This window comes from Plectropomus leopardus, chromosome 18 (genome assembly GCF_008729295.1).
Source record: "Plectropomus leopardus isolate mb chromosome 18, YSFRI_Pleo_2.0, whole genome shotgun sequence".
Taxonomy (NCBI): Eukaryota; Metazoa; Chordata; class Actinopteri; order Perciformes; family Serranidae; genus Plectropomus; species Plectropomus leopardus.
Genome location: NC_056480.1, coordinates 20570618 through 20594710, shown reverse-complemented (window position 1 = coordinate 20594710; position 24093 = coordinate 20570618). Strand labels below are relative to the sequence as shown.

The 24093-nt window shown below is 39.6% G+C and overlaps 1 protein-coding gene across 3 annotated transcripts in view; it reads left to right on the top strand.

The window, feature by feature from the left end:
- znf704 (zinc finger protein 704) overlaps window positions 1-24093 on the top strand; it is a 67295-nt gene that overhangs the window by 6308 nt on the left and 36894 nt on the right. For 2 of the 3 annotated variants that reach the window (XM_042507152.1, XM_042507150.1), the window contains exon 2: window positions 1429-1616. In XM_042507152.1, coding sequence (XP_042363086.1) covers window positions 1429-1616 — 188 coding nt within the window. The remainder of the gene's footprint in view (window positions 1-1428; window positions 1617-24093) is intronic. The other variant, XM_042507151.1, reaches the window with a different exon arrangement.

Here is a 24093-nt window from a genome sequence, read left to right as displayed (position 1 = left end):
CACTTTAAAAGCACAATAATGTGCATAGTTGCGGTGGAACCAGCTTCAGTAGGCTACACACAACAACTCACCAGCACTGTCTTGTGACTCTTTGTAGATATGTCAGGTTAAGCTCAAATGGCAGGGAACACCACATGCACCTAAAATGGCAAGAATCAGAATTTCATTCAAAAGCAATACTCTTTATAATTTATTATCTTTAAAATATCAATCTGAATGTTTGTATTTCAAGTTTTGAAGTGTTTATGATTCTCCAAAATTGACGAGGAAGACAGATTTCTTTTCTTTAAGACATTTATGAAAATACGTAACACATTGTATGTTTAGATTTTGTGCTTCTCACTAAAATGCATTGTGTATATCCTGGAGTTCACATGTGTTAAATGGCAATTTCTTCTGTTTGCATGCAAATTTGAATTTTTAACATATTTTCACATATATTTAATTGTGATAGATTTTCTAATTGTCAATCATATTAACTGACAGGCTTGCAAAAATTCTGTTATAATCTTTTATGAACTGTAATTTAAACTTTTTAATTAAAACAATTTCTTTGTTGGCTCCACAAACTGTTAACCAAAAAAATTTTGTGAATCCAGTGGTATGTATTGCATTATGTGTATTGCAGCACGCAGGTAATCTTGTGTTACACAAAAAAACCCCCAAGGAACTCATTTGTAAAAGCATTGCTCCACAGGTGGTCAAAAATTGGAGTGGTAATATGACTGTATCGGCTGGATCAGCTTCGAAAGTTTTGCACGAACAAATTTTGAGCAAATGACTTCAGAGCCACTTTCAAGGCAGTTCTTGTGTTACAGATGCTTAGATTTGTATAGGAAAAAATGTGAATTTATTTTTGTCCACGAGAAGCCAATTTAGTAGAATTGTCAACAGTGTCTCGTGTTTTTTAAGTAGGAAAACCTCATATCTGACAAACGTCGACTGGAACTAAGAAAAGCAGCCTTGTTTTATAACTGACCACTGTGCATTTTTGATTTTATTCAATCTGTTTTGGAAAGGCTTTTTTTAAGCCCGAGAGGCTGGAAAATGTTTTAAACCATGTTGAACCACGTACTCCTTCATTTGAAAAGTAAACATGAAAAACTTCAAAATTTGGGTTACAAACTTTAAACAGCCAGAGCCTTGACCCCAACTTTATAGGTGGTGCAGTGTTGAAAAACGAAATAAATTGTTTCAATGCAATTAGCAATTTTCTGGGATATTTTGGTTGCTAATTTAAATGGATAGTAGTTATTAGTATTTGTCTTTTTACTTCCATGTTACTCACTCTGGCCCTTTACAAAAGAAGAGTTTTTTCTGTACCTCTCACAACATGCATAAACATTTCTCATGGCATATTCCAATATCGGCATCATTACTAACGTGTTTACATCGCACTGACTGGATCTTTTTTGCATCCCTCTTCAGCAGAGCTCCAGTAACGGAGCTTCAGAGAGCCATAAGGTGGAAGGCGGCTCCCTCAGCCCAGAGGCAGTGGAGGAGCAGCGGGTGGCGGACGGCAAGCGCGTTGGCCGGGACCCCGATACCAGATCAGTGTCCCTGCTTGAGCAGAAACGCAAAGTGGTCTCCTCCAGCATTGATGTCCCTCACGCCAGGTAGGACAGCGTTTGTGTTAGTGTATGTGCTTGTATGTATACAAGCATGCCGGCTCTTTGACAGTGAGAGTCTGATTCTTGTCTTTGAGGGCGTTTGGCTCGGGTTTCCACATGCAAAGTTCATTGAGAGTTTATGACATAGATATGTCATCTGATAAATAGGAGAGAGTTTAGTTTATATGGGCTGACATCCCATTTTTTTATGTGATCCTCGAAGCCATTTCATCAGACCACTGAATGCAATGTAATTTGACAGGGGTCCACTTTTATTCCATTACATATATATTTTATCATATGCCATCATACATGTCAAAGCTCACATTATGGTGTCTGTAAATTGGATTGACTGTATTGTTAATCCTGTACCAAAATGTCATCCCTGTCCTCGATATAGAAGTGTTTTGTGCAAAATTTCATTTTTGGAAGAATTGTTGTTGCCTTAACTTGCTGAAGCAATTATGGTTATGGTTATTTAAATGGCATGCCTCTGGTGGTTTCCCAAATTGTAAAAGTGGTGCAACACAGACTCAAGGCCATGAGAGTCAGCTAACGTGGTAAACTGCATCGTTACCCTTTTTGCATTTGTTTCCTGCTCCGTAGCAAAGGCAGGCAGACATACTGTGGCCTTATAGCCAAAATAGACATAAGAGGAAATATGCTTGAAATTTGTGTGGGAGAGCAGCTATCGCTTTCATAGCCCAATACAAATAAAAACGGTTATTATTTTATGATGCATGAGCTGTTCCCTCACACATTCACTCTCTTTGCACCATATACAAACAAATGTTATTTTAAAATGGTCAGCATAATCTGAAGCTGCCCGCAAAGGGGCAATTAAACATTAATAGGCAGCAGTTCATGGCAGTGAAGAGACATCTAATAAAGAAACAACACTCCCTTCACTATTTAATGTGAAACACTAATACCTTGTAAAGCACTGTGCTGTTATTGAACGTCACTCCACATTACTCATTCCCGTGTCGCTGGAAGAGTCCAATCGATGGCAACTTGCTGAAAAGTACAGTAAAAGTGGCCCGTCTGAGCAGCTTTATCACTGCATCCTGAGCCCTGCTTTAAATTTAATAGTTATTTGCTGATGAATCATTGATCAGGTTCTCTCTTGTTGCCCATTAAGAGGAAGAATCTCTTTTTAAATGGAATCTATCACATGGATTAGACAGAAGTTTTACACCAGTCCCACTCTAATTACCTCCCTGCATGGGGATTGCCATAATATTGATATTTATATGGTTATTGTGGAATGGCTTATTGATCATCTCACTGCCCTTGCACAAGTTCAGCTTGTTGCCTCGGCTCAGGGACGATCACTTTATAAAGCAAGTACCTGTGTATCCCACTAATGAGACCACCTGACAACAAGAAAGCCAGGGGGACTGTCTTATAAATCAGATTAGATTTTGCCTCAACATACAGAAATCCTCATTAACACATCCTTTAAAGAGCTTCACATATTTCTACTTATTACTGTGGGCAGACACACAGCATTTCAGTAACACACCCAAGTTGTCTCTCTTGCCAAAATTCCAGCAGCAGTGTGCCAGAGTGTGTTGTGGTTTTTTTTTGTTTTGCCTGTCCAGGCATCAGTGAAGCATTGCTAGTGTGAGAATTGCCAGCCAAACCCCTCATATGAGTCGAAACAACCAGAGGCGAAGGTTCGATATGCCTTTGGGTGATTATCTTTTGTCTACATTAAGCACCACCATGGTATTCAAAGCTGTGTATTTATAGTTTTTTATTGTGGTTCTGTAGTGCACTCTGCCAGCACAAGCTGAGCTTTCTCTCACTCTACCTCCACCTGAGGAATTTATTCAGTCATCTCCTGCCCTGTAAGAAAGAAGAAAAGTAGGCATGTGAAGGCTTTGTGCAGAGAGGAGGCCTTTGAAACAATCAACACATACAGTAATACACATGGGGACATAAAGGGGTTTGGAAGTCCCCCGACACAAAATTTAAGCAGCAAGCACTTAATTTCCTTCATTCCCCTCCTATTAACACCTATTTTAGTGTGAATGTAGCCTTTCAAAATGGGATTCTTCCAGATTTCTGTAGAAATTAGGAATTACTTAACTTTGATGACATCTTTAAGGCTTTGAAATATCCTTACAGTCAAAGTTCAGCCTGTTCATCTCTCCTTAACGTCAGCGGCTTTTTTATGTGCTAATGGAAAGTCCGATTTCGAGCCAACAGCACAGACTTGACATCTAATTATTTTTTGTAGCACTTCAAAGCCTGGTACTTAAAATCCAACCATCTATTGTGCTTGTCAAGCACTAAATCAAAGCAACTGCAACACCCAGACTTCAAAAAAATCAATTTCAGTTCAATTTATTAAGTGTCTTCACATGATCGAGAACACAGAAAGTTCATTCTTGCCACATTTTAAGAGCAGGTATGACCCTGGGCTCTTTTCTCAGATATCCCTGTAGTGACCTCCTCAGTGCACGGCACTATTATTGCTTTAAGATTAAGATCCATGGTTCTCATCCTTCGCACACCTGCGACCGATTTTCATCCCTGCTCTGGCACCAGCAATGGTGTCGCCAGCGACCACAAAGTAACATTTATCCGTAATGGAGACAGGGAGTAGAAAGGGGAGGGAGTGGGCTTGGGGGGCATGGTGGAAAGGGGACGGGGGAGTAACAAGGTAAAAGAGTGAAGGGAAATGTACGTGTGTGGAGAGGAGGACAGGAGGGTAAAGGAGATGGAGAGAGCATGTGCATGAGTGTGTAGCTGTGAGGATAACAGTGAGAGAGAGAGAGTGCCTGGGGTTTTTTTTTCTGAGCTAACTCTCCAGAGAAGTCTGACCTTGAGGTTGTTAATTGCACTCTCAAAAGTTCCCTCTCTGCTGGTGATTTACCAAGAAAATGTCTGGCTTCTTTGATGGCTCTCCAGGTCCCTTGCAACCCAGATACAATAGGTTTCCCTCCTCACTGGGAGTCACTGAAGTATCGTCTGCAATCATTGGAAAAATCGAGGAAAAATGACAATGTGCCATATAGACCTAGTTAGACCTCGGGGGTTCTATGTAGCTACATTTTATGATTCTGTCAGCCGGTCCAGCTCTCCTCACTTTATCGAGTAACCTCCCTTATCGTATTTGTTTACAGGACATTTACGTCTTGCATTTCATCACATCTTTGTGTCCAGGATCAATATGTGTCATGTCATGATTGACCTATTTTCTGCACGCCCTAACTCCCAAAAGCCCAAAGAAATGGTTTGCTTTCTGAAATGTTTTTAAACGTGCTGTGTCTTGAAATACAGAGGCAGCAATTGCTTTTGGTGGCAGATTTCTGATTTAGTTTGTGCAGTTTTTATTGTCTGATTCTCTCTTTTCCGACATCTCTACACAGTGTCAGATTGTGGTTTGAGCCAGCTGCCGGACCTTTCTCCTTCCTGTAAGGGCTTATGTTTTCTCTATGCAGGAAACAGTCAATTGTAACAAGAGCTGGCGGGGGCAGACCAGTGGAAACGAATGGCTTGGCTTTTGACAAATAGCATTCTGGAGACTAATTGCTGGCAACGGGAAGTGAAGTATAACCTTAGTTGAAGGGGAAATCAAGAGAGTGCTCTGCTTATTATTGCAAAACCCAAAACAACAGATCAGAGGGTTCAGATCTTCTCCTTGACAGACCGCCAGCAGTCAGCAGTCCTTTTCTAGCATGAAGCGTGGTTTCTGAAAATAACTGGACCCCTTGTTGATCCTCTATGATGTTGTAATTTCTTCCTCAAGTCCAACAAATGACCACATTTAATCTGATTTATGGTAACGGATGACCATTCCACCGAGTCGTAAATTAAACTGATGGGGCTGACTTTAAAACCCAATTCAATGCCAAAACAACACTGTTTGTTATTGTTGATCAATTTTATTGTTGATCAGCGTGGTTGCAGATCGCCCAGTTCACTGTGCTGAGCCAACCATGTGTTCCACACTCTGAGCCTGGTACATCAGCCAACTCAGACGTGGAACAGGCCCAAATACTCTCCATCCTGAGCAGAAAGAGGCCCAAAGGGACTGTTAAATTATCGTTTGTCTTTTGATAAAGCGGCACAGCTTCATAATCCACTTGTTTTCCCCCTGCTTGTTGTTTTGTTTGTCCTTGTGGTGGTTTCTTACCTTTTTGGAACACTGTCACAGATATTACTCCTTTTGCACAATGTGTTTGTGTTTGTGGCAATAGGGGGGAGTCAGAGTTTCGAAATGAGAGAAAGGAGGGGAGGGTGGGGCGTGTGCATGAGAGCAGTGTGGATTCTCCAGAGAGTGAGTGACAGAGAGAGAGAGAGAGTGAGGGAAAGAGTGAGAGAGATGCTCAGCGTTTGCCAAAGAAAACAGTTTTCCTTGTTTGGATGCCAGTGGAGTTCAGAAACCATGCGATTACCATCTGAAAAGACAGCTCTCATGATCTCGCCTTTTTTCTTTCTCCCTCTCATTCACTGTCTCACGCTCCCATACTCAGTGTACTAATATCTGATTGAAAACTGAGGTTTTTCCAGCAGCAGTTTACTTGACCAAACCAAGTGTGTTGAGTCAAATATTCTGTTCACCTCCATCAGATCGGCCTAACGACACACAGCTAAAAATATCAAACAGAAATGCGCTTGTATTTATATAAAGAGGACATTGCTCAACATGTGTAATAGAGGGTTCTTGTTTTTTGAGTTACTGTAATGGTTCCCAAAATTCTGAACGTTGTGGGATTTGTCAGTGGCAACTTTAGCAGGCAGTTTTGTGTGTTAGATTGATTTTGATGCATTCTTACAAGAAAATGGCAATCAAATGGTTTTTAAACAAATGGAAACACCACATGTGGTTGCAGTGTGTGCAGGCTTTCTTGCAGAACTTTTCTTCATTTTTACTGTTTTAATAAGGCCTTCCAATACACTGTTGTGTGCAAAACCTGGATAGTGACCAGGAATACTTTTTTCCTTAAAAGCAAAGCACAAGCACTTTGCAAGGTGGTAAATAAAGTCAGGGGTTTGCATAAAGGCTAGAAACTACATCAATAAAGATGGGTCTCAAAGGAATACCGACAAAATGAGCATTTGTACATAAATTAGTCATGACATGTTATCTTCAAGTCATAAGGAAAACTTATATCTCTCAGACAATTTGTGCAATATAGTCCAAGTCTCATTTATCCAGTTGTATGCTCAGTACTTTGCAAACACATGCATGTTCCTATTTAAAACTGAAATGAAAGTTGGAGTTATCTATGCTCTTTTCAAAGCTAGACTCCAATTATAAGGCTTTTCTAGTGTTTAGTGGTTGGGAAGTACTGAGCATATGACAGGAAAAAAAATGTCTTATAGAATACACTGCATGAGTTGTGGTAGAGCTTGGAAACAAATGTTTTGATAAGGTTTTGCTTTTGTTTAGTGAGGTCCCAAATCAGTCACTAAATTGATAAGTTTGCAGTTTTCTAATTGTTAACTGGCATATTGTTGACATTATAGTGCTGCTCATATTCTGAGTATGTTTGTTGTTTATTTCGTTATTTTTTTCGTTTTTCGTTATATTTTTTATTTATGAATCAAACTAGGAAGGCTTTTAAACCGACATGTCCATTTTGGGAAAATAACGTTTTTGAATCAAAATTTAATTGATGGGTTAAGTATTACTTTAAATTCCTTCAACCTTGTTAAGAAAAGCGCAATTTAAATAAAGTTTATAATGATATTATTATCAAGAAGTAGAGCTACAGTGATTAATCAATTAGTTGACAGCTATAATATTAAGGAGGTGATATGATATTAATCGCTCACTAATTTGATAGTTCCTTACTCAGTTTGAGAATATTTTAAGAAAAAGTAGTTATCAACGTTTAAGCAATTAACTTAAAGTAATTAGGTAGTCCGCTCACAGTGTTCATTTTGGGTCTTTTCATACATGAGAGCATACAGAAAACCATTTAAAACTATGATAACTATGGTTAGGCTGATGCTGTGTGCATATTGAAATCATGACTTTCTCAGTGAAAAACATAGTTGAAGTTTATGGCTGCTGGTGATGGAGACAGAAAATGAATGTGCACAGGGAAGCACCCGCGGATTGATAATGCCCAGTCATGTGATGAAACAGCTGCACTGTGTTTTGTAACATCACAAAAATTCACTCAATAGAGAAGTTGTCCCTTTCTTTACTTTATATTAGGGTAATAAATATGCACATGTCAACCAGATGGTTATTTCCCTGGAAATAGAGAAGAAGAAAAAAGCAGTCATAATAATAATGTCTGCTTATAGTAATCAGTTTGACTCTGACTTGATCCCTGTAAGAGGCTTCCTCTGTATTTCTTGGTTTCTTTACTCTAAGACAATTTATATAGAGCAAATAACTAGTCTATTAATTGAGAAAAGAATCAACAAATCATCTACACTAAAATAATCATCAGTTGCAGCCTTATTAAGAAGGGATATAAATGAATGTACAGATTCAGCCAGCATGAGCTCATCACAACAGGTTGTTTCCTTGTCTTGAAGCCCTTGTGGGAAAAGCTTGATGTTCTTTTTAATCTTGGTTTTGGGAACAGCATGTATAGAGCGACCCGGTGTCCTGAGCCAGGCTCATATGAGCTTTAAATATCTGTGATCATATCATGGTACCAGGTGCATTCTTGTTTTATAAATGGATTAGGAAAATCTTAAAATCAGTTCTGAGAGTATCGGGTAACCAGTGCAAACACGCTAAAATGAGACTGATATGATCTCATTTCAGTTACACATCATGTGCACTGTTGTAATATCCATTCTCTAACCTCCCACTTACCATCTTTAGTGTTTCAGTGTAATACAGATCAGAATATTGGGACAAAATGAGATTTTGAGATGCACAGGGAAAAAAACGGATTAGACAAAAGCACCTTGTGTGCCATACAGTGTCACTGCGATTTTTGAGCATGAAGAATTTTCTTGAGGGAGAACCTTATTAAACACTGGGCATTGTGAATTTAAATATCATACCAGTTTTTATTTGCTCTTTCTGTCTCTACTTGCTATGTTTAACAGGATTTATGGAAGTTTGCTTTGTTCAATAATTGGTAACCACCTCAATTCATAGTACTGAACCTCTAATCTCAGATACAATTGTTAAGTATTCTTGGATGCACCCCACCCCGCTGTTAAACTCAGCTTTAGATTTATCGCACATAGACTAATCAAAGACAAAGCCCTCACTCTTTGTCAAAATCCACGGCACACTGGTGAGAGCAGCGGCGAGTTGGTCTGCGCCGGCTCATTCGACAGGTTTCTGGCTCCTGAGAAAACGACCACCTGTGATGCCGCAGGAACGGAATTGTGAGTTTACATTTATATGCAAATTGGCTCTTTAATTAAGCGTGCTGAATATCAGTGAGTGTGAGTGGGGGAATGGTTAGCCATGGATTAGTAAACACTCGGCCTAAATTCACTGCGATCTCTTGCCAAAGCGCCGGACCGTGGCGAGCGTGTGTAGGCAATGTGCGTGTTGTGATCTCAATCCAGGATTTACATTCACTTTAACAGCAAAGAACTTCAGAGCTACTTTGTTCATTGGTTGTTCATCTGGCATGCTAATTACATCATCAGCTACTGAGAATAGAAAGATTTTTGAAATTGGAGGTTAACTGCATGAAGTTTAAATGAAATCCAAAAAGTTTACATTCATATTTGACACCCTAGTCTTTATACCGATTTGTTGATAGCAGTGGAATAGACTCATCATGTACAATATTCATTTTGAAGCCTTCAGTGAAAATCCATTTGCAGTTATTGATGTCGTAAATAAACATAACGCTGCTTCTTAGGACTTGAAATGTTTTTTTTTTTTTGCTGCCAAAGGAGCATCACAAAATGTGTCAGCCTGACAGCACCAATGGCATGAATCAACAGATGAATCAATCTAAAGCCAATGTCACTGATATGTTCATTTGTCCTTTGTCGATGTCGTTGTTTCTAGAACGTAGTTTTGTGTTCAGTTATTCCCTGCCTGCTATCTATAATGCATAGTTCAGGGCCTCAAAGCCGATGTTTATGTGACAGTTGGCTCCGTGGGCCCTCTGCTGCTTCGGACCAATCTATAGTCCCCGGCTTTAATGGACTGATGGCTCAGAGTGCTACCAGGAAAAAAAAGCTCTAATTGATTCTATCGACAGACATGCATTATGGTCATCTACGGTATATACAAGGTTGTACTAATTGACGGCATTGTCAAGTGTCACACTTCGCATCCAAACAGAAGCACTAATGAGGTGAAATTAGCAAACAGGACATCCATTCTCTTAAGTATGAAGTGATAATTTTATCTGAACTGGGCAGTTTAATCAATACCGTGTAAAAGTGAAGTGCTAAAATGATGTAGAAATGTTTACAGATATTTCAGAATTAAATGTATAAGATTCTGCCTGTTATTAAACAGTCTGTGTGTTGAACTGGGAAGTTCAGCATCTGTGCTTGTGTGTAGGGCTGTAATCAACCCAAAGAAAATCACTGAAACCTTCTCTCTAAATAAATGACTGGTCTCTAGATTAACTAAATCAGTCACAGTGCACTAATTACTCTACTTTGTAGCATTTTGTGTCCACCAAAGTGTTTTTTTGTTTTGGTTTGTTTTCTGGGGCTAGCGTATTATTTGAATTCTTTTTAATGGGAGCACCACATATTTATACTAAACTACAAATGACCTGACAGTGTGAACAGGTGCTGAACATCTATTCTGGTATTAGCGCTGCATGTTTGTTTTTGTGTTTTTTTTAGTGGTCGCTGATAAATGAAAAATGCTCAACTTTGGGTAAGACGCATGACTCCTCAGTGTCACTTTTTACCCAGCTGTCCAATCACAGTGGAAGAGGGGTGCGATAAATACCACAAAGACCGACCGTCAACAACAACAATAGAAGAGAAATGCTGGCCACAAAGACAGGCGGTCCATCTTCTCTCTGTATGTGTTTCAGCTTTCTCTTTACCCAGAGCAAGGCTCAGAGCAAGTCGTCGACATTTTAACTTGCACAAATATTCCATATCGTTGCAACCAGACACAACCGAAGTGCTTTTCACCTGAGAAAAGAAACCCTTTGGTGGACACACAGCTTTATGAAAGTTGCACAAGCGATCGTCCAACGAATTAAAATTTAGTCATACAAGAGAATATTGACAAATCAACCAACCAACCGACCATAAGGTGCAGCTCTTCTCGGCTGGCTCTAACATACAGAATGACGACATGTACTGTTGTTTGTGTAACACATGCAAATGTTAGAACATGATGATATTGTTTAGTCACTTTATTTATGTTCTGACAGAACTGTCATATATTTTTGTTTGTCAGTTAACTTATTCTCCCATACGACAGTAGTAAATTCGCTATCATTGTTTATTAAAGAGAAGTTTCCAAGCAGTATTTCTATTGGGTTTTTTTGGCTGTCATTTGTTTTACCTAATGGGGGAAAAAAATCTGTTTTTTTATTTTCTTTTAGGAGCTTTATTCTTTGTTCTTATTCTAACAACAAAGGTGCTCATAAAAAACATAAATCTTGAGTTTGTGACGTACACTATAGGGATTTGAAGTTGATTAATTGTGTACCTCCTGCCATAATTTAGTATTAATATTGCTGTACTGACCCTGGCAAAGTTTTGGTTTGGGGCAAAGACATTGTGACACAACGGGGGGGCGGGGGGGTTCCATGCTTCTCAAGTGTAACCTATTAAAAACAAACCCAGCCCTGCAGAACAACCTCCTCCCCACATTATTTCTAATTATGGCCATCAATTTTGAAGCTCCATTGACCTGTCTGCTTTGAATTATTGATATCTGTCAGGCTGACAGGCTTTATTAATTAAAATGGAGATGTACTAATTAAGAGCACGGCATGACGGTGTCATAATTGTAGCCCCGTTTTTAATTTGAGTGACGCTCATCAATTTTATCACGGTTTAGCAGAGTGGGCGCGGCGAGACTGAGGGGTGGGCGAAGGTACGGTAGAGGTGCCCTCATGTGACGTGTGTGTTTTAGTATACGTGTGCCAGCCATTGTGTGAAACCACTCCAATTTGCCACATTTCAGATTGTCAGCACCGCCTGCCTCGAAGACCAGATGTAATAAGACTTCCTTTGTTTGTTTATGACAGTTTGCATGAGAACATTAATTGTTCTTTGTCATGATCCAAGGAGTTAAGTGAAAATTAAATTCAAAGGATGGAGGCCATTCAACAACAGAACATATCAGTTCCTCCCATGAGCTCCTCGCCACAGATTTGTAACGTAGGGCTATTTAAATGTGCCTTTAATCGAATGAGGCACTGGATATTTTTCCAAGGAAGTGATCTCAAAGGCAGTTTTGTGTGTTTCAGTAACTTGCAACAGTCTCATGCAGACACACGTTTCAAAAGGGAACTATGTGACTCCTCCCAAAGGGTCCCCCAGATGAGAGTCTGTCCGAGGGACTTGGAATGAAACATGGAAAAACACTGTGAAGCTCTGTGACTGTCAGATGGTTTCGTATGTCTTGTATTGTGAGTGTATGGTCATTTATTGTAACCTATATGAATTTACAGGGACATTAACTCACATGTGTTATGGCTGTAATTTATATCAGCTCTGCTGTATTACTCAGTGGCAGTCTCTCTCTTTCTCACGTGCCAAGATCCTGCATGAATCATATCAGGTCAGAACACAGGTGTCCGTCTCTGCTTTCCCTACAAATCTCAAGAAATGCTTTGACCACCTTAAGCCCTGTCAACAGTATGGGCAGCACTACTGTAATTACAGTGGAGTCACTGATAATAAAAGGACACCAACTACCTGCCAATTAGCAGTTTGGAAGGGCAGAATATAATGGGGCCCTGCAGTGGAAATGACCTTGAATCCTCAAACTGCCCTCAGTGTTATCAAAAAAAACCCAAGCTGAATGCATACAAGTAAACTGTGGTCAGGATCTGAGTCATGGTGTAAACGATTTAACGGTAGTCTATCAAGGCACATTCCTGAAGAAGTTACAGTCAAAAGTAGAGGTCGAGTTTATCCGTTTGGCCGATTAATTAACGCAGGTGAGTCCGCTCACAAACAATCGTTATTAGTGTAACTTGCCTCCGTTAGTGTCAGATGGCTGCGCAGCCTCCACCAGTCACAGAGTCTGTGACGGAGTAAATGTTGCCACTTCCTGTCTTGTTTTTTATGTCTTATGAATCAATGAGGAGGTATTTTGAAAATACAAAATGACTCAACTTTAAAGTATCCTCTTTCATTTTACATTTGATTTTTTTTATTTAGATTTTTTTAACCAATGACATGAATGAAATAAATTCATGAATGACAATAAAATTCTCAGAAGTACTGAAATCAAATACAAGTAACAAAAATATAGTCCATCTCTGGTCACTGTTATGAATTGACTCCATGCACCATTTAAGTTTATGTCATTGTGTGACTGAGAGTCTCAGGTTGACTTTGAGGGAAAATAATGGTGAGAAAAACAAAGTCATACCCATAATGCACCTAGTTTTTGTTACGGTTAGTTTGATATTCAGCTCCAGATTTATATGTTTATTAAATTTTTTTGCCATTTTTTTTAATTTGTGGACTAAACCGTGCCTTCATATGATCCGAACTAATGTGTTGAATGATGCCTGAGCTACTGTTAATTCCCAGATGTGATATGAATCCACCTTCTGGACTAACAGATGTATAAAAGATATTTACACCACGGGAGAGGCTATAATGTGTTTAGCGTGTTGGCATGTAATTTCATCTCGGAGAGAGAAAGAATTATCATTTTGTGATGGTGCGTCATGCATCAAAGGACCTTTGAGTTTTGATGTACTTGATTTATTCTTTTTTTTTTTTCCAGAATCATGTCTAATGACACGAATAAGTCTACAAAAAAGCTATTTGACATTCAGCATCTCAACAGTTGGCATCCTTTGAATTCTGCTCCATGCTGTTGAGTCCAACACACAGTTAAATAAGCCAAACATTTAGTGAAAACTATTCCACAGATGTCTTCCTCAACAAAAAGGCCTTATGTTGAGAGGAGGGAGCGATAAAGTTAATTGAAAGTTAGCCATTTGTTAGTCTGACATCTAACAGCCATCTGCTGGGGCCGATCTACATAAATTGTTGCTGAACAGGACAACAGTCAAATATCCTTTTACTTCATAATCCAATAAGGGGGCTCAGTGGTCTTTGGTGTCTCCAGTAAGATCTAAAGCTGCGAGTAGGCAGCAGACCAGAACTGTAAATAAGACACCAAGCACTTTCCAAAAGAAAATTTAAAAGGTAATCCATCATGTGTTGGGTTTCCAGCTCACGCACCTGGCCACAATGCATGCAGTAAGAAGAAACAGACATGGCAGCTCTTTCCCATCTTATTTTTTCTTGAATTTGTGCTGTGAATGGGTTGACTGGGGTTGTATTGAAGTAGCTTAACATTTGGAAAAATGAAATCGATACTCCTTTCATCCTTTATTTGTCCAGCTGCCTGTTGGCTATACAATATTATCACAATACTTTCAGTCACGTTACAATATTATTGTGATTTTAAATGGCCACCTTGGGGGTTGAATGCTTGCACTCAAATAGTCGTGTAAGATAAAACTATGCAGAGAGTCCTGCGTTTTGATGTCAGGTGTTGTATGCCTGACTGTCTATCAGAGCAGAGGGGGCTTCACAGGAACGCATGTTCGCCTTAACAGTGCGTCTACTACAACACTCCTAGCTCAGCAGCACTGTTTATCGTACAGGACATCGACTATTTGTCTAAACAATTACTTAACACCATTCTGCAAAAAAGAGGGTGATTGTGAGAAAGAGTTAAAAGTCTGATGTAGAGGTTTAAGATCATTAATATTAAGAGTACGACATGTTTACAAAGCCTTGAAAATTTACATTTATGTTTGTTTGAAGTTATTTTTGAGATCAAGACTTCTTGAGTCATATTCAGACTTGAATTTACATATCAATTAACATAATAAAATGAATTTGCTCTACCTCATGATTTCATCAATGATGTGTACTGAAACTATTAAACCCAGTTGACAAAAAAAAGGTGATTTATTATTTTGGCCAGTGAAAAATAAGCCTGGCTCTTGAGTCAAAAAGTTGATTTCAGACACTGACTGAGTATTGCTTTAACGTATATTGCAATGTTTTTTTGCGATTTATTTCTTTTTGTCAACTGGAAAATATGTTATCAAAGGAAAACTTTGTCAGCATCTGCTTTATTTTACATGTCAAAGTCTTCAGTCTGTTCATTTCAATTCAGTCATTTTTATTGCTGCAAAATGTATCTAATGGACTAAAAAAGCCTTTGATTTTGTTATTCTATTAGGCTACCAAAAGTTGACTTTTTATTTGCACTACTGATAATTTGTATTTATTCTATCTATTTTATTTAAAAAAATCAATACTTGGCATCTGTGTATCGATACATTATTGGTGCACAAAATATTGCAATATAATGCTGTATCTAGTTTTTCCCCCACCGCCGTACTGTTAGTATTCTCAAATTTGCTTTCTTTCTATCATTATTGTTGCTTTGGCTCTTTTTCCCTCAGAAACCATCATGACACTTAAAAGCTGTGAGATGCATAAACCTTCTTTTGTGGTGCAAAAGTGGTCAAACTTTTACTGGTGGACCCCAGCTGCTTCATAAACTATACCCAATCATAACTGGCCCTTGCCGCACATCACCCGACCTTTTAATGAGAGAAAGTGTCAATTGTTGTATCTCATCTCTGCAGGGGGTTGTGTGTAATGTTCTCTGTCTCTCTTTTACACAGTCACTTTTTCTTTGTCTCTCTCGCTCTCTCTGTCTCTGCCGTCCTTTGTTCTTCAGAGACATTTGTCATTAGCCTCACCTGCAAGCTGGCTAGCAGTGGCATGGTTACTACACACACATGCATGCGGACACACACACACACACACACACACACACGCACACACACGTAGACCCCCTGAAGGTAAAGGTTAGTCTTTCTCTGTTCTACTTATCTTCAGGTTGTCCCTTGTCGCTGTACAGAACAGCTTGAAAGGGGGTAAACAGTCAGCAGTGGCACTTTTAGCTTTGGGGGGTTGATATAGTGTGTGTGTGTGTGTGTGTGTGTGTGTGTGCAGGAATTCAGAAGACAGCTGGTACAGTTGCCCCCTCAACCCCTATTTGGAGAGGTTGTTCAGACCATCTCCTGTTTTCCTCACACACCACCCCCACCACCATAGAGCTCTTAATATCAACAAGGCACCAGTTTGCCCGAACTACAGATTTGTCACCTCCCTCCCTCCTCCCCCTTCTCTCCCGTCCCTCGCTGTAAACAATGGAAGCCAGCGGCTGCGGTCACGTGAGCCATCACTAGCATCTGCAGACGAGGTTGTTGTTGTTTTGATTTGGGTTCCACATGCTGAACTCGACTCCCATGTGAGCGGGACTCTGTGTGTGCAATCATTTTAGTAGGGGTTTGGGTCGGGTGGGACTCGGTTGTTCTGCCAAACTCAAGAGCTGCCTGCAGAACTTTGTGTGTATTTGTGTGTGTGTGTGTGTGTGTGTGTGTGTGTGTGTGTGTGTGTGAATCGTGGTAGCTTTGGCAACATTACCTCACAATGAGCTGAAAATGGATGTGTTTACCAGGGCCCCTTGCTCTCTTTCTCTCCCTGTTTCTCTCTCTCTCTCTCTTAAAAATCCCTCTTCTTATTTTCTCTCTTGCAGGCGTTTGAGGCTCACAGCCTTGATGGAGGGAAACATAACACCCCCATTAGACACACACACACACATAACAGCATTTTCTGGAGTTTAGGTCTGCAAACATTAAATGCACGGACACACACACACACACACATGCACGCACACACTTGCATGCACATATGTTACACAGCCATACCCACCATATAGCATGCATAATTCATGACCTCCCATTGACATCTATGTAAACACACATGCTTCCTCAGCTGCTCTGCAGTGGGTCTTTGTCGGAAGGCTTGGTCGAGTTGAGTCCTTTTCCCAACTCTAACCACACACACTTCCACCCAGTAATAACTTATCTCGAGGAAGTAACTGTTGTTGTATCCTCTGCTGACTTGTGTCATGTTGCATGTCAGTTAAAGCTACAAAATTTAATATTGCTGCCCCTGAAAGTCAGAGAATCAAATCATTAGTAGGAGACCCTCAGTTGACTGAGATTGTTTCTGGTTGAGCAGTCTTTTTTTTTCTGTGCAGTGTACTTCTGGGAATGTTTTGGTCCCCAGATTTTGATGCAAAGTGAGTGCTCTTGACTTTCACGCTACTCTTTGCAGCAGCAGACTTGCAGGCAGCAGCATAGAGGGAGAGAGAGACCACACTTTAGGGTTTGAATTTAGAGCTCACAGCATGTTAATAGCATACAGTCTCGACTATCTACTGTCCTCAAAAAATGTTGTGCATTAGTGATCCGTCGTTAGCGATGCTAGCTTGTTTTCTATAAGACATGAATGCCACTGTCACACTGCGGAGCGCGTTCATACTTTAAACATTTGTACGGAAAACAAAACAGATCGTCGAATATTCATATTGAACAGCCAAATCAGATTTGACTAGCATAATTTTGACTCTCACAGCCCTCATGTTTTAAAGTGTAACACGTCAAAATGATTTTTGGAAAAGAGTGTAACTCTTTGTCTTCTGCGCTGCAGTGCTGTGAAAATGTCTGATTTGAATGTTACTTTTTATTTTGGATTAGAGTCGTAGAGTGTGTCTCATTGATTTCCATTTTAACAAAGCGCAAACCTCTTCCTCTCCCATTATTTCTTCCCCCTTTTGTCTCTGTTTCTCCCACTTACAGTGCACTTTTCCCTCTCACTGTCCACTTCTTTTCCTCTTTCTTTTATTCTTTCCATCGCCCTCTCATCGCCCCCCTTGTCCAGATGGCTGATTGGTCTTTTTAATGTTGCTCTCTCCACTTTTGTTCTCCCTTCCTGTCTCTTTTCCCTCGCTCTCCCTCTTGCTTTTACCTCCCCTGACTCGCTGTATTCTGTCTTGCTCCCTCCATCTCTGCTTTCCCGCTCATTTCCCCCTTCATTCCCCCATGATCTGTCTCTCCCACCCTCCCACACTGTAGCCCTCCCTCTCTTCCTTTGTCTCCTCTCTCTCCGCTGCCTGCGTTGTGTGTGTATGTGGCTGTGTTTTTCCTCCGACTGACAGAGAGAGAGATGTTAGCCCGCTGCTGAGCTGTGTGCTGGCGCTGTAGGACAGGCAGTGTAGCTAACTTACACCAGCAAATGAAATCAGTAGCGACAACCACAGTGAGGCGAGTACAAGTTGTTTATCTGAGCTTTCTCTGACAAACAACTGTGTCGAATTTGGCACTGAAGCACTCTCAAAATTTGAAACCTGCATGTGCACTCAACCGATGTGACGACTGTTTAATTGCTTACAGTTGGCTGTTTTCACAAGGGAAATTCAGTTATGTAGGAAATAGCTGTAATTAACGATTTATACTGAAATTAACTTGCAGTTTATTGAACATGTATACAGATACCATACTCACATAAAACACACCAAAACATGCACGTACACAATTACGTATGCAAATATGCCTGTCATTTGCAGTTAACCCCCACAGGAAGGGTTAATGATTAATGATGGGTGCACAATCCCACATTTACAAGCAATCATGATATTGTGCAGAAAGACAGCAAAGAAGTGTCCTTGACTCAGTTTTGTTTCATATTATTTACAATCCGAAAATGTTTTGTTTACATTTTGAATACAGGCAGTTGTAACCAAAAGCATGCAGCATTGACCCAAATCCTAAGTGACAACTGGCACGTTAGCTGGCTGAAACTGTACATCAGTCCGTTGCCTCGCCCGCGGCTGCTCGCACTAGCAGTGAAGACGTGTGGGGCATACTAACACACGTGCGCGCACACACACACACGCACACACACAGAGGTGGTGGGAGAGCAACTCAAGAGTGCACACATTTAATTTAAGTTAGAGGTTTTTCTTTGTGCAGTTTTCTTTTGTGTTGTCATTTCTGTTAACGCTTATTTGAGGAAAATCCTTTTGTAATTTAAAATCACTCAGCACTCCAAGTTGCTTCTTATGCTGTGAAGAATGCAGATTTCCTACACAATTTAGAATAACCAGCAATAAACTAAAATGTGGAGCAGTTGTTTTTGATTGTGAGACCCATTCATTCTAATGACACTTGCTTTTTCTGTCAGGATACCCACCTTTCATTTGTGCTGTCATGTGTGTCAGAAGTCAAGTGTGCGCACTGCTATTGTGTTTAGGTGGTCGAGTTTTCTTCTTCAGTGCCACAACACAGTTGTTGAAATCTTATACTCATTTCCACTGCTGACACTCTTCAAAATAAGTTATGTGTCCCCCACCCACCGTTAAGAGTTTGAGTGAATTGCTAAACTTGGGTTCAGTGTTGTTGTTTTACTCACCCATGCTGGTTAATAGAAATTCAGGTAGGCTCATCTGACAGTTCTCTGTCCATGAGTACATGCATATGAGTAACTGGGTCTCTAATCAGCTTTTTACAAGTATACTTGTGCACAACAAAAGACTGTAGACAGGCAAAGTAACATCAGAGCAGCGGGTGAACGGAGAGGTAATTACACGAAGAGATGCATCCACATATTTAAAGTAATTCTGTCCAAATAAGACCAAACATAGTGTTGGGAATCTTTTTGCATCTCTTGATTCCACTCTGATTCAAAGGGGTATAATGCCATTTTACAACAATTATCACTTGATGCATCCGATTTTTTTTTGTTTTTTATGCATTATATCTATCTATTATATTACATCTATATATATGTATTTTTCTTAATGTGTAACTTCGTCCTACTTTTAAAACATAGCTATCGGTAATGATCCATTGTTAAAATAAACAGTTGAATTTACTTCCATAATCATTTTATCTGTTACATTTTGCTTTCCAATTGACTCAGCTATAAGGAGCACACACTGCTTTCTTACATAGTTGTCACAGGTGAGAATTGGGTTTTAAACTTCAAATTACTGACTTTTCTGCATTGAAATATTATTTTTCAAAGGAGATTTGCAATGTTTTTAAGGATCGACCCTAGCACAAAGTAACATCGAGAGGTTTTTATAACTCCTTGTCCACTGGAGAACATTGTCTTATTATTAATGTCTTTCACGCTGTGACTTAAAGCTCAGCTCTGACTGGCTGTCTCTGTGCGTCAGCCTGCTCCAACATACACACACATAAGCCTCCTCTATCACTAGCAAAGTTTAAGTAAGCAATAGAGGTAGGGAAGAAATTCGGTGTGTGACCTGTAAGTAATGAGGATTTATTGTAACCATGTTAATGCAGTACAAAGGCATTCTCAGATTACCAGTGTAACTTGCTTTCTCTGACTAAACCTGGTTAAGGGCATGTTAACACACTGTATTGGCTTTGACTGCATTCACAGCAATTAACCGAGTGAACAGCAGTGCTTGCTTTGTGCCTCTTTGTCCCGAAGTGTCACATTTTATGAAGTGCCTCTTGTCAGGCTGCATAAAGACAGCCTTTACTATTAAATTGGTAGGGCTCGCCTCAGAGGCGTCAATATGTTGTTTGAGTCATAAAAACGATGCCAGATTTCACATAAACAAAAGCTTTGTCAGTTAAAGATATTGCTCTTTATATGAGAATTGATTTTGACCACAAAAGTATGGCTTTTCCATCGTTGCCTTTAGAGAGCATTGGAGTATTTGTCTCATATGGATGCATCAGTGTAATCTATGTTGGATAATGGAGCGGAGGAGTCTTTGTGTAGACTTGTTGACATGGTTGAGAGGGAAGAAGGAAGGGGTGCTCTCTTTTTCTCTCTCTCTCTCTCTCTGTCTCTCTCTCTCTCTCTCTCTTTCTCTTTCTCTCTCTCTCCCCCCTCTCTAAGTGTTTTCAATTTTTTTTGTCATGACTGTCTCTTCATGCTCAGTGTCACATCTTCACACAACAGTAAATTAATCAGAGATTATACTGGCCTGATGGAGACCTTCCCCCAAAACACATCCTCCCTCTCTCTCTCTGTCACTCCCCCAAACCATCATTTCTCTCTCTCCAAAACAATTCCATCACCAGAGAAAGACTCAACATAAAGGTCATGCAGACACACTCATGACTTGTATTGATTATCTGACCACTAATGAGTGAGTCTCTGTCCTTAAAAAACTCTTAAGGTCCCAATGGAGAAGGCTAGTACAGTAGGGCTTGGTGATATGGAGAAAAGCAATATCACAGTACTTTTTGTCAAATACCTCAATAGCGGTATTGTGTCAATATTGTAGATTTGATGTGCTTTCACTAAATATTTAAACAATGAGATTTTTGATAAATAATCATCATCAATAATGTGTATATAATGACCAAATGGGTTAAGGGTAGAGCTGCAGCTAATGATTCATTGTCCTTTAATTTGTCAATAATTCTTTTGATTAATCGACTGGTTGTTTGAAAAGTTGTTGTTTTTTTAAATGGTGAAAAATGTTTTTTTCGCTGTTTTCTTGATTAATTGGTTAGTTGTTCAGTAGTAAAAAAAAACAAAAAAAAAAAAAAACAGAAAAGTGGTAAAAATGTTGATCAGTTTTTCCACAAAGCCCAACTAAATTTTTACTGTCATTTACAATCATAGAGGAGTAAAGAAAATGGAACATTTTCACATTTAAGTGGCGGGATCAGAAAATTTCTACTGGGTAATTTTTTCCTTAAAAAATTAAACTGATCAATTGTTAAATAAGTTGGAGATTAATTTAACTAATTGATTAATCATTGCAGTCATAGTAAATGCAAATGACAAAGCCATCTCCTAAGTATAGAAAATTACATCACTTTACTGTAATACCACCTTTAAAACAAGGAAAAGACAACATTTACAACATTATGAGATCCAAAATCAGTAGTGTACAGTCTCATATCACAATATTGTTGTAATATCAATGCATTGCCCAGCCCTGTTGTACAGTATGTGTAAATATGTCTAACTCTTGAGTGTGAAAAGGGCATTGCTGAAAAAGCATGTTAGTTAACTTTATATAGGCAAGTTACAATTTCACAAACATTAGATCAAATGGGGAGGAATAAGAAGAGTAAACACATGACGACAGGGTGAGAGTGAAGGGGGAGGGGTGTGAGTAAAAGGCCTTTAGGTAAATGTTGAAGTGGCGGGCAGATCCTTTGTCCTGCCTTGCGGCTATGTGAGGCGATTGGACCAGCTGATAGGCCTGTTATAATGCCCTCCATCAGCTCAATCTCTGGGGCTTTTTATGAGCACCTTCAGAAAACACACACACACATGCACACTGACACACACACACACACACACACACACACACACACACACACACACACACACACACACACACACACACACAGAGCTACCCCAGCCCCCCTTCAAAGTGTAATTGGGAAAGAGGCCCCTTCCTCTAGTGTGTGTATTGCTCTCTTGGGAGCGAGCGGCTGGACACATGTATGGATGTGTGGGTGTGTGTCTGTCTGCGTCCACTGTGGTTACAGCCAAGGTGTTTATAATCAAGCTCAGCAGTGATAAAAGGGTGCTTGTGTGTGTGTTTATGTCAGTGTGCTTTATGGCACTTATTGGCAGGTTGTGTGTGTGTGTGTGTGTGTGTGTGTGTGTGTGTGTGTGTGTGTGTGTGTGTGTGTGTGTGTGTGTGTGTGTGTGTGTGTGTGTGTGTGTGTGTGTCCGTCCAGAGGGCAGGTGGACAGGAAAGAGCACTTGGGGCTAACTCGTGCTGCTCTTACGACCCCCATTATCACTACTGCACTTGCCACTAAACACTAATGAACACAAACACACACACACACGCTGATGAGGTGAAAGGTAGCATCCCCCAGTTTTTGAAGGAAGAAGAGTAAAGTGGAGATGGACTGAGGAGACCCTTGGATGATCACGACATCTCAGGCTGGGGTGGCGTTTCATTTCATGCATTTAGAAGGTCATTTTCCTCAATTAAGCAGTTCTTAGCATAGATTATTTGATGTTTCAAACCAGCAACCAAGTAGAGTCTTTTTAAGTGCTTACACACTTAAGAAGCACATTAAGAGACATTAAGAATCACAATTGTTGTTTATGAAATGCCCAGAAATTATCTAGCAACCGTGTTTTAATACAACAAGTGAATGTGGTAATGATGTTGTGATTATACAGTATTAAAGCTTGTATGCATGTGTCTGATGGAACAGATCCAGTTTTATTTTTCCAGTTTTCCACTTTTATTTGTTTAATATGAGTATCTGAGACCCAAAGTAAGTATATAAGTATATATATATATATATATATATATATACATAAAATAATTTATTAGTTTTATTTTTTAAGATTTTATTTTTGCTTTTCATGCCTATATTATAGCACAGAGCAGGGCTCTGAAGGGCTGCAAGCCTGAATCAGACCTTGGCCGCTGCAAAGGACTCAGCCTACATGGGGCAGGACACTCTACTCACTAAGCTAGAGGCCACCCCCCCAAAGCATAAATTGTTGTGCCTATTGATTTCTGGGATTTACCAAAGTTTTCTTACTTTGCTTTTCTCTTAGTTAAGAGATTATACGAGTGGTCAAGAGCACTCCTACCAAAGTAAGAGAAAAACTTCGTTTTCGTTGCAAAAGCAACAAATTGTTGTCCATTGCAAAGAAACATAAGTTTAAATTTTAGGGGGAAAAATGTATGAATATTAAATAATAAAGTTTGTATTACTATTTATTTTAGAGTAATTATAATAATACAATTATTAAATATGTGGACTATACAAATACTATTGGTCAGCTGGTTCTTAAATTCATTTTAAGGTCTTAATACAGGAGACCTTCTACATGTTTATGCAAAATGTACCTTCATCATCTGGTTTGTCTGTGAATACATAGCTGTTGGGGGCTTGAGTCTCTGATGTGCCTGACAGCAGATTACTGTCTCTGTGTGGGTCTTGAGAAACTGATGCACCTGGAGCAGCATAGCTGTCAAGCTGAGCGTCTGACTGGACACCTGTCAGTGCCACCTCTGCAATTATTTCTTGAGTTTCCTAGGACTACTTGCAAGACCACCACCTCCTCATGTCCTCCTCCAGTTGTCAGCATGCAGCGTTCAGCTTTCGCAATTCATGTTTTGCTTCCATTTTCATGTCAAACAGTTTTTTTTTTTTCATTTCAGCTGGTGTGCTCCTCTGCTGACATGGAAGTTGCAGCATCACAAGTGTTTTGCCATTGCTGGGTTTTTGATTTTCATGTAACTCCTAAATAGTATTTAGGAGGCATTACCTATGCCACTAAACAATTGGCCACCTGCCTCAGATAAAAGCATTTTCCTGCAGATCCTTAAAAAGCCTTAATTAAATTAATTTATCTAAAAAGAATGCCCTAATTGGTATTAAAATGTCTTAAATCAATCTTTCAAAAGTCTTAAAATACTAAGTTGTGGTCATTGTAAAATTGGTCTTAAATTTTATCCTGAGTGCCATTAAAAAAAGTCATAAAAAGTATAACA